Source organism: Scardinius erythrophthalmus (genome assembly GCF_964197995.2).
Source record: "Scardinius erythrophthalmus genome assembly, chromosome: 18".
NCBI classification, from domain to species: Eukaryota; Metazoa; Chordata; class Actinopteri; order Cypriniformes; family Leuciscidae; genus Scardinius; species Scardinius erythrophthalmus.
The window spans coordinates 39116458-39129850 of NC_138238.1; the positions used below are offsets into that span (position 1 = coordinate 39116458).

Here is a 13393-nt window from a genome sequence, read left to right on the forward strand (position 1 = left end):
GTGTGTGCTCGCGTTTCATATAAGTATGTGCGTGGAGAGTTTGTATGTGTGCGCGCGTTTCATATGAGTATGTGTGCGGAGAGAACTAGAGATATTTCAAATGGGTGATTATAATTTAATGTTTTGTGAGGTCTTTTTCATTTTTGTGATTATTTTGCGGTTAAATTAGGAATTATGCAGGATCGCAAAAAATGCGATGTTTTGTTGATTTTGCGTTGTATTCAGTGATCGCGGAATCGCGAAAAACTGGAGGGACTGGTTATTAATGTCGTGTTTTGTTGGACAAGCGGTTCATAAATGCGTCTCATGTCTGGAAAGATGTTTGACGTGTGTTGCTTTTTCAAATGCACGTTATAAGCGACTCGAACTCAGAGCTTTCAGAGTGAGCCGCGTTTCCTGAGCCGTACGGCACTGACAAGCTGCACATTACACACAATCAGACTTTGTCATTTCATAATCGCAATAAGCCAAATTAATTTAAGTGCGATTTTATGTGAATTGTGATTAATCGTGCAGTGCTATTCTCTACTTTTCTCTTAAAACCTATAATAAACGACTGTAAAACTCGATCGGAGCTTATACAATACACCACTGTTTTCAACATTTCAGATTAATAGTAAAGTTATGGAAATTATGTTATATAGGATTTAATGTTATAAGTAGATTCTCAATTTTAGAGGTCTTTCTCTCAAATAAATGCATAAGGTGCATTCTGGGATGCCTTTTAAAGACGACTAAAGGTGTTGGCATTTCAGTACAATTAATACTTATATTCTGCAAGGACGCATTCGATCAAAAGTGACAGGAAAGACATTTAAAATGGTAGAAAAGATTATTTTTCAAATAAATGCTGTTCTTTTGAACTTTCCATTCATCAAATAATCCTGAAAAATAAAATGTATCACGATTTTCACAATCTGAACTGTTTTCAACACAGATAATAATCATAAATGTTTCTTGATCATCAAATCCTCATATTAGAGTGATTTCTGAAGGATCATGTGACACTGAAGACTGGAGTAATGATGCTGAACATTCAGCTTTGATCACAGGAATAAATTACACTTTACTGTATATTCACATAGAAAACAGATGATTTATATTATAATAATATTTCAGTATTTTACTGTATTTTTGATCAAATAAATTCAGCCTTGATGAGCTTAAGAGACTCTTTCAAACACATTAAAATAAAAATTTAGTGCTCTAAAAGATACAGTTAAAAAAAGTATCTTGGATGTTTTCTTTCCACTAGTCTGAAAAAACACTTTATGAAAAACCCCAAATCTCGCCTCAAACTGTCCTTCATAAGATATGTGAGGTAAAAATGAGGCCTCATTGAGTGTGTGTGTTCTCAGGGAGTGTGTGTCAGATACGGTGGGTCTGCTGGGCGAGGTGAGCCGGCAGCAAGCGTGTGTGTGTCTGCGCGCAGCGCCTCTTCTGCAGGATCTGCAGGAATGGAGTCAGTGGGAGCTGGTGTTTCAGCCCAACCTCGGCCCGATCAAGGACTTCATCGACAAGCACTGTGGTGGGTCGGCTGTTATTTTATGCTTATTTTGATCATTCATATGTGACCACCCTGGACCACACAATCAGTCACATGGTCAAACATGGACATCAGTCAAACTCATATTTGATCGCTAAAATTCCATATTTAAAAAAAATTATTCATGCCTTAAAATATCTTGAATGTAACTCAACACCCTTGCCTCATTTAGTATGCGCTGTTCTATGAATATGCAAATGAGCCCCGCCTCCACTCACTCAGCTCAGAGATCCACTGGTTGACGATCACTCGTTGATCTGATTGGTTACAAGGTAGTTTGTGACGTCAGAAACACCAGCGATTTCAAAGCGTGTTTTTGAGACTGTCTTTGGTTCACTGCAGTTTTAAAGGGATAGTTCGCCAAAAATGATATTTAACCCATACACAAGGTTTGTCTTAAAGCAGATTAAAAACACCACATAGACACATAAACAACATTAAAAGCTGGATTTACACCACAGGGGGACTTTAACTAAGTACTGTACAAAATATGAAAGTCTTCTCTACGATTTAATTTTTTCTTTGTCTAATAATTTTAATCGTCAAAATCCCAGTGAATATCTAGATGTCATTTTTTGTCAGTATTGGGGATAAATGTCTTGTTTCCTGTTGGTTCTCACGGCACACATCCTTTATTTACCCAGGTAAGACGGAGCTGCTGGCTCTCGAGGTTTCTCCCGGCGTCTTGCTGAGAGTCACTACCGACACGAGCGACAAGCACTTCTCAGAGTCGGCACAGGCTCTGGACCCGGTCGGCACCGCTGGTCACCTGGTCTCCATTGTGGTGTCTGATGGGATACCGAACACGCCCACGGCGCTCTTAGCCAATCACATGGAGAGTGCGCTGAACCGCGCAGTTGCACAAGAAGGTAGGACTTCTTTTCTCACGTCGTCTGCACTGGTTTGCTTATCTTGTCTGTAACACATAATCTCTGCCAATGATTCAATGTTGGACTCTTGTCATGTTTGCTTTCTCGTTTGGAAACAGCAATCGCGCCCGGGGAAGATGAATACTCGTATGGCGGCGTGGCTCGGTTTGTGCTCGAATGCATCGCGAAGATGCCCACGAGAATCTGCAAGGAGCTTCTGCAGCAGGTAAAGAGCCGAATCAGTCAAAATCTGGAAGAAACCAACTTTCACTGTGCATTACAAAACACATATTGTTTTCAGTACAAATATCTAAACAGATATATTAAGATATTAACTTGAGAATGAAAAAATCTCAAGTTTAAAGTGTTGTTTTCTAAAAACTAGGGGTGTCCCTAACTATGGATTTTCATTTTCGAATCAGAATCGTCATGTCTTGCCTATAGGCGACTAATAGTCGAATCATGTGTATGGGGGTGAGGCTGGGGGCGGGGCTTTAACATTTCAAAGCCGCGATGTACAGAAAATCACACAAAGATATAGAAGAAAATGTATAAAAACATTTTGGATCAATAAAACTAAGAAATAACATAAATAACTCCAGAAAGGCCACAGACAGGATTTGCATTTCACATACAAATCAAATTAAATCGGCTCTATACACCACAACATCGATAAACGGAAAAAATAAACAATTAATTGACTAAATTAAATTAGAACAGAATATACCTTTCTAATAAATAAAAATACAAAACAAAATAAATCAGAATCAAGCAAATGTGTGCAAAATGCCTAAAGTGCAGGGGAACATATATTCAAAACACAAGCCACAAATAGTTAGATTAGATAACCCTGACAGACCAATAAATAATTTTTTTTAAAAAAAATATTAAAATAACGATAGTAGCCAGAATTTTCAACTGTCTTTTTAACTGCAGAAAGAACAATAAATGCTAAACTGGAGTGGCAGTCTTTTTAGCAAAAAAAATTCACACTCACAGCATCCAAACCATCTAGAAAAGTTTTGAAATCACCTGATCGAGAGAACAAATCCAATCTTTCACTCTGTCTGTGTCCGTTGGAGTCTTTTCAAATTGTGCACGCGGATAAAATACATTCTAACGTGAAACGTGTTAACGTTGGCCGGCAGAAGTGCCATCATGGTTTTCCTGATGCTAAATCCAGCCTTGGAGAATATCCTTTCTGATGGTGTACATCCACACTTTATATTTTCTTATCCCAGACATTGTTAAAGATTTAAATCCTTGCCGCCAAGACGCTCCTCTGTCGGTCACGTATTGAAAGTGAAACTTAAATCTGTCACGGAGTGTTTGGATTTATTCACGCACGTTAAAATTTTTTATTAAAAGCTTATTTCTTTGCACATTTTTATATACAGCATTATCATAATAGGCTGAATATTAAGGTATTGACAGAAAACCGGTAGTTCTATGTGAAATCAGACATTGAGCGCCCTCATATAGCCAAAGTGGCACGATCCTCGTTTCATAACATCTCTGCGAAGATTCGACCATGAGATCGGTAGTCGAATCCTCCAATCGAAACATCGAATCTTCCGACTATTTGGGGTCACCCCTACTAAAAACTATCAAAATTAAGTCAGTTTGTACTTAAAACAAACACAAATATCTGTCAATAGGGCCAGAAAAATTGTTGTTTTCACTTTAGATTATGTTTATTTTTCTGACCCCAATGGCAGATTTGTTCTTGTTTTAATCACAAACTCATTTTGATAAGATATATTTTTTGTTTTCTGAAAAAAATTATCAATTATGTGCCTTAATGCTTTAAATTAAGATTGTTTTTGCCCCTCATTGTAATATATTTGGGATGTACTTAAAACCTATATGTATTATGCATTATAAAGGTATTCATAATGCACGTTATAATGACGGCTGCATGCCTTTTGTGCTTGAAGGGACACGAACACACGACATTGTCAAAATGCATGTCTCGGCGAGTATCCCCGTAAACACAGTTGCTTATGAATGTATGCGCATCGGAAGAAAGAAACGGATGCGTATCGTTATATTGGAGCCATGCATTAGTTCTTAAAGTGACAGCAGCCTAATAAACCTGCCTCTGTCTGCGTCACTAATGTTCATCAAACAATAAAAGACAAAGAATTAATCTTAGTTAAAGCTACAAAAGTGATTTTCTCTGTTATTTTACATTTGATGATTCAATTTCTCTACCTGAATACTGTTAAATACCTGAAAAACATGACGCACTGTTTATTTCAGTTTTATCTTTGTTCTTTTGGATCAAAATAGGGCTATTCAAGTCATCTGGTTCAATAATTTGCACATCGCAGAAAAATTTAAATTGCAATGTCATCCAGCCCTAGTTATAATTATAATAATATCCTTTTATAAATAATTGCAAAAAAGTTAAAATGCATTATAATATTTGCAAATTCCTTGTTGCGTCTGAAATGAGTTGCTTGTCAGTGTTTTAATGCATTATACTTTCTAGGGGTGAATTGATAAGTGTTATAATGCATTATAACTGTGGGTATTATTATTCATAGGATCGATCATACAATGCATTATACGGCATGATTGCGTAAAAAATACTTTTATAATGCATTATATACGAAGGCTTTAAGTAAAATGTTACTGATATATTTAAACTCTGTTAATATTTCCAGTCATTTTGCTTCTCCAGTAAATTTATTTTTATTTGAGAATGTTTAGATGTTTGTGCTGGAAAACGAGACAGAAACACTGAGGAAGAACATCATATATTGCAGTGGTGTTTGTCAAATATTGCTAGGCGAAGATCATTTGCCCATTTTCCCAACCTTTGATTTTAATAACGTATTAGTAAATGTTGAAATTAATACTAAGATTGATCAGTGCAGTTCATGTTCACTAAGGTAGTTAACTAATGTTAACTAATGAGACTTACTGTAAAGTGTGACCAGTATTGCTAGGCGAAGATCATTTTCCCATCATCACTGGGATGTTAGACGAGACGTCTCGTGGGTGGGAACCAGTGGCTCTGGAGGCGGGAGAAAGTCCTGTATCTAGGTTGTTGTCATGACAACCATTGCCGAGTGTCATTCTTCGAGGGTTAGAGGCTCGGTCTCCTGTCACATCATTAGTCTCGAGCGCCTTTCTTCATTCCCATAATGACACGAGAGCGCCAGATCCTACACTCCCTGCTGGATAGTTGGTTTATGAATAGCCTTAGGCTGGCACTTGGCAGCTAATTTCTGATTGGATGAGTCACGTTGTGTTTTGCTGCTTGGCTATAAATGACCTAAAGTTGCGAAGTCTCCCTGTAGTCAATAATTGTATCTTTTAAAACTCATCTTTGATCACCAAAATATGTAAACGTTTTTTCCTTGAAAAAACATTCTTGATGTCTTAAAATATCTTGAATGTAACTCGACACCCTTGCCTCATTTAGTATGCACGGTTCTATGAATATGCAAATGAGCCCCGCCTCCACTCACTCACTCAGCTCAGAGATCCACTGGTTGACGATCACATGTTGATCTGATTGGTTACAAGGTAGTTTGTGACGTCAGAAACACCAGCGATTTCAAAGCGTGTTTTTGAGACTGTCTTTGGTTCACTGCAGATTTAAGGAGGAAATTATGGAATGATATTCCGGACATTATTCAAAAGGAATTGCAAATTGTATTTGCAATTGCGTTTTCAAATTGTGGACGCATAAAATGTGACATAATCCAAACGCAAATGCAAATCGCGCATTACCGTTTGCATTTTCGTTTAAGCGAACGCACAGTGACTGCCAAATTTAAAATGGAAATGCAAAGTCCATTTGCAACTGTGTTTCCCATATCTTACGAGTCTTGACCCTGTCATATTTAAATAGCAATTTCAATTACCAAGTCTGCTTTTTCACTTTCTCAGCGTCGCGTATGTAGCCAGCCAAAACTCAAATGAAATCGCAATTCCCTTAGCATTTCCATTTCCGATGCCTTACACAGAAACCTGTCAATCAGCGTCAAGGGTGGGATTAATATGGGGCGTGTTCGTGTTGGGACGTGACGTCACTCACAGTCGACGGTTAAGAGGTGATGCCCTGAACAGACAGACGCCGATTTATTTTAAACAATGGAGGTAGTTGGTGAAATTGTGGAGGACCTTATGATGCTCGCGCAGCAAGTTGATGACAGTACATCCTCTACAGATGTAGGTAATGTAACAAAAGTCACAAAATTCCATGACACTGAGATAAAGATTTGGTTTTGGTTTAGTTTAAAATTAATATTTCTTAAACCCTCATGTTGTCTTTGGGTTCTGTTTGGATCTCATTTGATATTTTTCCCCCATTCAAAAAAACATATCTCCCTTATCTCAGTGTCATGGAATTTTGTGACTTTTGTTACATTATTTGTCTAAACACACAAAAAAACCTGGGTTTGATTTAATTGGTCTGAAAGTAGCCTATGTATAATTTTGTTTTTGTCCATTTCACAGTTGAGATTAATTTAAAATGATTAAATCCCACATAAATCTAAACAAATAGACTACACCATAAATGTAAAGTGGAACAAACATTCTCTCTCTCTCACACACACACACCAGCCGCGGCGCTACATTTTAACTCCGGGCCCATCCATTTCTACTATGGTTTTGTACGTTTCTTCATTCGGATCTATTTGCGATCCATTCAATTCTAAACAACGCAGTTTACATGCTTTGTCCTTGTTACATTATTCATTAAGTGATAATAATAATTAGTGATATTAATAATTAGTGACATAATTATCAGTGAACTTGATAAATGTTGCAGATATGTTTTACTATGCATGCAAACAAATGCCTTTCAACTTATGCATGCAAAATTCAGAATAAAATGAATGTGCAGCAATTTGTACAAATAGAGAGTCTGTATACATGTTGTAGCCATTAAATAAGCTCATTTAGTTTCATATTTGTTAAAATATTATAATGTTATTTTTTCATCTATGTTGATTATGAAAAGTGAACCGCACGAGTAAGATAGGATGCGCAATATATCGAGAGATGTGGGTCAGACATGATTTTGACCACTTTTTGTTTTGTAGAAAGACTTTTTTAGTGAATTTCGTTTTGTATAAATTGTATCTTAATTTTAATATTTTTTTTTATCAACCAATAATTTTTTTATTGCCTGGATTTAATAAATTAAAAAGGAAATATAGCAGACAATAAAATCATTGAGGCGCCCGCGCGGTCATTGCATTGCTCGTGAACAGGAGCGCATCTCATCCTAAATTAACGAAACTCAATGTATGCCTCACAGACATGAAATATATCTTAAGAAAGCCCAAAATGTATTTTTAACAATTTAAAACGAAAAGAAAAAGGCTACTCTCTGATTATGTAATCCATGATGTGCATTTCTCTCTATAGGCGCGTTCACTATATGGAGATGACGATCGTCAACTTCATCTTTACAGCTGTTGTTGCTGTTAATAAACTAAAAAAATAATAGGCCTATAATTTTATTAAACAATAAATTAAATTAAACTGTAATTGTCTTAAAAAAGCAGCAAAAAAAATCCGTTTTTTTTTTAAACCTATGCTAACTACGCATTAAATTCAGGTATAGTTAGTCGCTGTCCTCGGTGCCGCAGAAAAGCACTGAAACGGAGATGAAGGGGAACCCGTTTTTTGTTTTTGGCTTATTTTAACTGGCCCATCCAGTTTTCTGGAGGCCCACCTACAATCAAAATCCTGCGCCGCTAGTGACACACACACACACACACACACACACACACACACACAGGTTTAACTGCAACAGACAGCCTTTTTATTGAATTTCGCAAATTGAGAACACTTATTTGAAGGGGTGAGACCTAGCACCGACACTCATCTCTTGTGGTATGTCCAGTAAAGGACGTCCAGGTTCTTTAGTTGTCCTGTCCTTCACAAAAAGCCTATTATTAGCTACTTCACTGAGGTTGGCGAAGACAACATTACTTATGTTGCTGTTGGTCAAGGCCACGAAAACATTTAACTTATCCAAAATGAAATGGCTTCTGAGTAAGAGGACATCTGTAGAGGATGTACTGTCATCAACTTGCTGCGCGAGCATCATAAGGTCCTCCACAATTTCACCAACTACCTCCATTGTTTAAAATAAATCGGCGTCTGTCTGTTCAGGGAATCACCTCTTAACCGTCGACTGTGAGTGACGTCACGTCCCAACACGAACACGCCCCATATTAATCCCACCCTTGACGCTGATTGACAGGTTTCTGTGTAAGGCATCGGAAATGGAAATACTAAGGGAATTGCGATTTCATTTGAGTTTTGGCTGGCTACATACGCGACGCTGAGAAAGTGAAAAAGCAGAGTGGTAATTGAAATTGCTATTTAAATATGACAGGGTCAAGACTCGTAAGATATGGGAAACACAGTTGCAAATGGACTTTGCATTTCCATTTTAAATTTGGCAGTCACTGTGCGTTCGCTTAAACGAAAATGCAAACGGTAATGCGCGATTTGCATTTGCGTTTGGATTATGTCACATTTTATGCAGGCACAATTTGAAAACGCAATTGCAAATACAATTTGCAATTCCTTTTGAAAAATGTCCGGAAAATCATTCCATAGGAAATACTCAGCAATGCTGTCGACTTATGAATTTACACATGCTTTGTCTTAAAGCAGATTAAAAACACCACATAGACACATAAACAACATTAAAAGCTGGATTTACACCACAGGGGGACTTTAATAAATGAAATCTTATTGTAAAGTGTTACCAAATATTCTTTAAAAGTAATTATCTTTGGGAACACTTTATTTTACAGTGTCATTGTTACACGGTACATGTAGCTACTGAAGTTATAATAACTATAAATTATGCATAATTACATGCAACTAACCCTAAACCAAACCCCATTACTAACCCTATAATATGTAGATGTAGTCAGTTATTAATACTCAGTACTTAAGTTAGCGTTAGACAATAAAGTGCAACTCACTTGAAAATAAGGTTTCACTTGTTAACATTAGTTAATGCATGAACTAACATTAACAATGAACAATATATCTTTACAGCTTTTATTAAGATTTGTCAATGTTCATGTTTGTGTTAGTTCACAGTGCAATTACTAATGCATCTTATAATAAAGTGTTTCCATGAATCTAACTCAATTTTTAGGATAGCTTTTTCCTAAAGGTTTTAATAATTTTGTATTCCAGTGTGTTCTTTTGTTTTGCATTTCTATCTGTGTATTTTTTTTCTTTTATTGTGCTTTAAAGGCACTATATAAAATAAAGTTTATTATTATAATGTTTCTTTGGTGTGCACTTTTTTTACTTAGTATTTCTGTCTTGTTTTCAGTCCAAATATCAAACATTTCTTAAATCAAGATGCATTTACTAGATGAGTAAAATGACATAAGTCTTGTCTTGTTTTCTGGGGAAATAAATAAAAATTGAATGCTTTATTTAAACTTAATTTAAAGTTAAAGGGTTAGTTCACCCAAAAATGAAAATTAAGTCATTAATGACTCACCCTCATGTCGTTCCAAGCCCGTAAGACCTCCGTTCATCTTCGGAACACAGTTTAAAATATTTTAGATTTAGTCCGAGAGCTTTCTGTTCCTCCATTGAAAGTCAATGGACGGCATACTGTTCACGTCCAGAAAGGCAATACAGACATCATCAAAGTAGTCCATGTGACATCAGTGGCTCAATCTTAAGTTTATCAAGCGACGAGAATACTTTTTGTGCGCAAAAAGTAAACAAAAATAACGACTTTATGCCACTATTCATTTCCTTCTCTCTGGACCTCGAGTGAGTTCACGTAGTGTAATAGCGCAGCGCGTCTGTGTTGTACGTCACATGTAGGCTCACTATTGGCCGACGCTGATCATGTGTGATGCGTGTGACGTACAACACAGATGCGCTGCGCTATTACACTTACGGTCTTACGGGCTTGGAACGACATGAGGGTGAGTCATTAATGACATAATTTTCATTTTTGGGTGAACTAACCCTTTAATGCTTAAAGCAAGCAAAATTATCTGCCAATGGGGTAAAAAAAAAATCGTGTTTCTGTTTGAATTAAGATTATTTTTCTTACCCCATTGTCAGATAATTTTGATTAATTCCCCATAAAACAGGACTTAATATCTTATGTCATTTTAATCATCTAGTAAATGCATCTTGTTTTAAGAATTTATAGATATTTGGACTGGAAACAAGTAAGAAAAGTATTTTTGCAGTGTGTGTTTTTATGATTTGGTGTTTTGCTTGTTTTGTGCAGGTGTTCTTGGAGCCGCTCTCTAAAGTGCTCGGTCAGGCCAAATCTAAAGCTGTCCTGCTGGACGCTGCCCGTTCAGACACGCGTCACCTGATCAAACTGCATCAGATGGGCCTCCTTCTGGGAATAACTGAGTGGAGAGGAGACTTCAACAGCAAACTGGTTTCTCCAGCTCGTCCCGAAGCGCCCGCACAAGTCAAGAAGGTCAGAGTTCACTTCTAGCTTCAAACTGGATTCTGTAGACACCAAAACTGGGCTGTTTCAAACACTGTTCTAACTTTTGGTGTCTTTACAAATGCGCACTTTTAAATGTTTATTAAATACAGTAACTGTTCTCTTCTCATTACGAGGAGGGATGCATCGAAATTAAACCGAAATTGCATTATGACTGCGATTTAAAGCTCCAATATGTAGGGATTTTGTAATAAAATTTCCAAAAATAACTTGCACAGTGTGATATATTTCCTCCAGTTATGTACTTACAATATCTCAAAAGTCTCCAAAGATTTTTTATTTCAGAGAAATTCCGATTTTAAATAACTGGCCGTCCCGGAAAAGAAATGTCGCGCCTCAGTGACGCAATGTCCGCTCTCTCTATCCTTCTTTCCGGTGTGGACCATGTGATAGGATATTCCACCACACCGGATTTTTTTTTTTTTTTTTACAACTTTATTGAGGTTTTTTCTTATCACAATAAACAATAAAGACATCTGACAAAGAATAAAAAAAGAATATGACCCACCACACCGGAATATCGCATGGTCAAATGCGGAAGTGGTGGTTAAAGCGTTATAGCCATAGACTGTATGGTTATAGCTGTTATGGATCACGAACTCTTTGGCGAGTATTGAAGTGCCAACAAAACGAAAGCGTCCATATTCGGATACACGCGGAGTCACGGACTGTGTGACAAACGGAGGAATAAAACCCGGATAAATATCGGCAGGCGTTTTCGAGATGGAGAGAGCTGCGCGTCTGGACTTGACCGAGACTCTGGTCTCGCGAGTGTATTGAGACAGGTAAGACATGCAACTGTCAATAATAGCACTTATAAACAAAGTTATATTGCTCTTTGTACTTTGGTAAGGCTTTTTATCACGTGTGGTGACCGAGATTATGGCAGTACAATTACAATCGGAGATGATGTTAAAAAAAATATTTAGTCATTACTTGCAAATGTTCGTTCAAATTTAAACAACACGGCATTAACCATAAAAAACGTAAAACTGCACAACATTAACCAAACAAATCATTTGACAAATAGCTGTATGTTGTAACGGGATAGCCTAATATAGCATAACATTTCACGTCCCTTGCAGTTCATTAATTATGATGACATAAAATAATACGATAAGACATACAGGTAATACAAAAACGAATAAATTACCTCATCCGTGATCATGATTCATTAATTCCATTTAGATACATCGCTAGATGGTGAAAACGCATTATAAACCACATCTCCCATCGTCACCTCCTTCATAGCGTCATCAAGCTTCGCCTTTGTTATTGTTGGAAACTGCGCCCTCTTGTGGTCAAATACCAAAGTCACATACTGGAGCTTTAATTAAATTAATATATGCGCTGCATGTTTCAGTGTGAAGCGTAAATCTGTGTTTATTTACACACGAGCAGCTCATTTGAGTTGATTTTTATTAAATACTCTTTTTTTTTTACAATGGAACATTACATACAGGGTTCCCACGGGTCATGGAATTTCTGGAATGTCATGGAATTTGAAAAGGTCTATTCCAGACATTGAAAGTCAGGGAATTTTATATATTTTTTGTCCAAGTCATGGAATATCAGGGAATTTAGTTTGTTGCTTTAAATTTTAGTTTCCATTTATCAAAATGTAATTTTTCTATAACGATTTTTTTATCGCGCTGTTTCACACATCTTTCTACGGAGCCCCTGAGGGGACCTTTGCAAAAATAATAATACGGACTTTGATTTGATTGTCTGCTATATATTTGCTTCTCATTTATTAAATACAGGCAATTGGTTGATGAAAAATATATTAAAATTAAGATACAATTTATAGAAAACGAAATTCACTTTAAAGAATGGCTTTCTACAAAACAGAACAGCTCGGTGCTCCGCAAAACAGCAGCCTGTTGTGCCGTTCATTATAGGTCATGGAAATTCATCTTTTTAGTCAGTGAAAGTCAGGGAAAAGTCAGGGAATTTGAAATTTGGTTTAGAGTGGGAACCATGTACATATATTTGTTTTATTATTATTATGAATAATAATAATAACATTTAGTTGTAGTATTATTACTACTATTATTTACAGCCATTGTGATGTAGTACTGCACAATTTGTCCAAAATGTTGTGTTTATATATAAGAAAGCACAGCAAACCTGGATTTATTTTAAAGTCTCAATTGCAATTTTTATCACAAAAATCATGCATCTCTAATTTAAAGTCATAAATGATAACCTGCAGACAATGCAAAAGCAGTTCAACACAACTATATAAGTATAACGATATATGTTTTTGCCTTGACGCTGCTTCTGAATGGCGTTACAGGAAGCATGTGAAGTAACTGAATGAGAACATGTTCAGATTTAGGATTTATTCATCAAACACCTTCCAATCTCTGCAGTTTGTGGTGGAGGACTCGATGAGCGACATGTCGTCAGTGCTGAGTCTGAATGAGATGGAGAACGATGAGCAAATGCTCAGCTCTGCGTCCAGCAGCCCGAGAGGAGCCCGAC

The 13393-nt window shown here is 36.7% G+C and overlaps 1 protein-coding gene across 9 annotated transcripts in view; it reads left to right on the forward strand.

Annotated features, from left to right (window-relative positions):
- The window catches only part of LOC308706474 (uncharacterized protein), a 101665-nt gene that overhangs the window by 26039 nt on the left and 62233 nt on the right, over positions 1-13393 (forward strand). For all 9 annotated transcript variants that reach the window (XM_081392141.1, XM_081392145.1, XM_081392142.1 and 6 more), the window contains 5 exons: positions 1359-1528; positions 2191-2415; positions 2535-2641; positions 10676-10876; positions 13282-13393. The exon at positions 13282-13393 is cut by the window's right edge and continues 6 nt beyond it. In XM_081392141.1, coding sequence (XP_081248267.1) covers positions 1359-1528; positions 2191-2415; positions 2535-2641; positions 10676-10876; positions 13282-13393 — 815 coding nt within the window. The remainder of the gene's footprint in view (positions 1-1358; positions 1529-2190; positions 2416-2534; positions 2642-10675; positions 10877-13281) is intronic.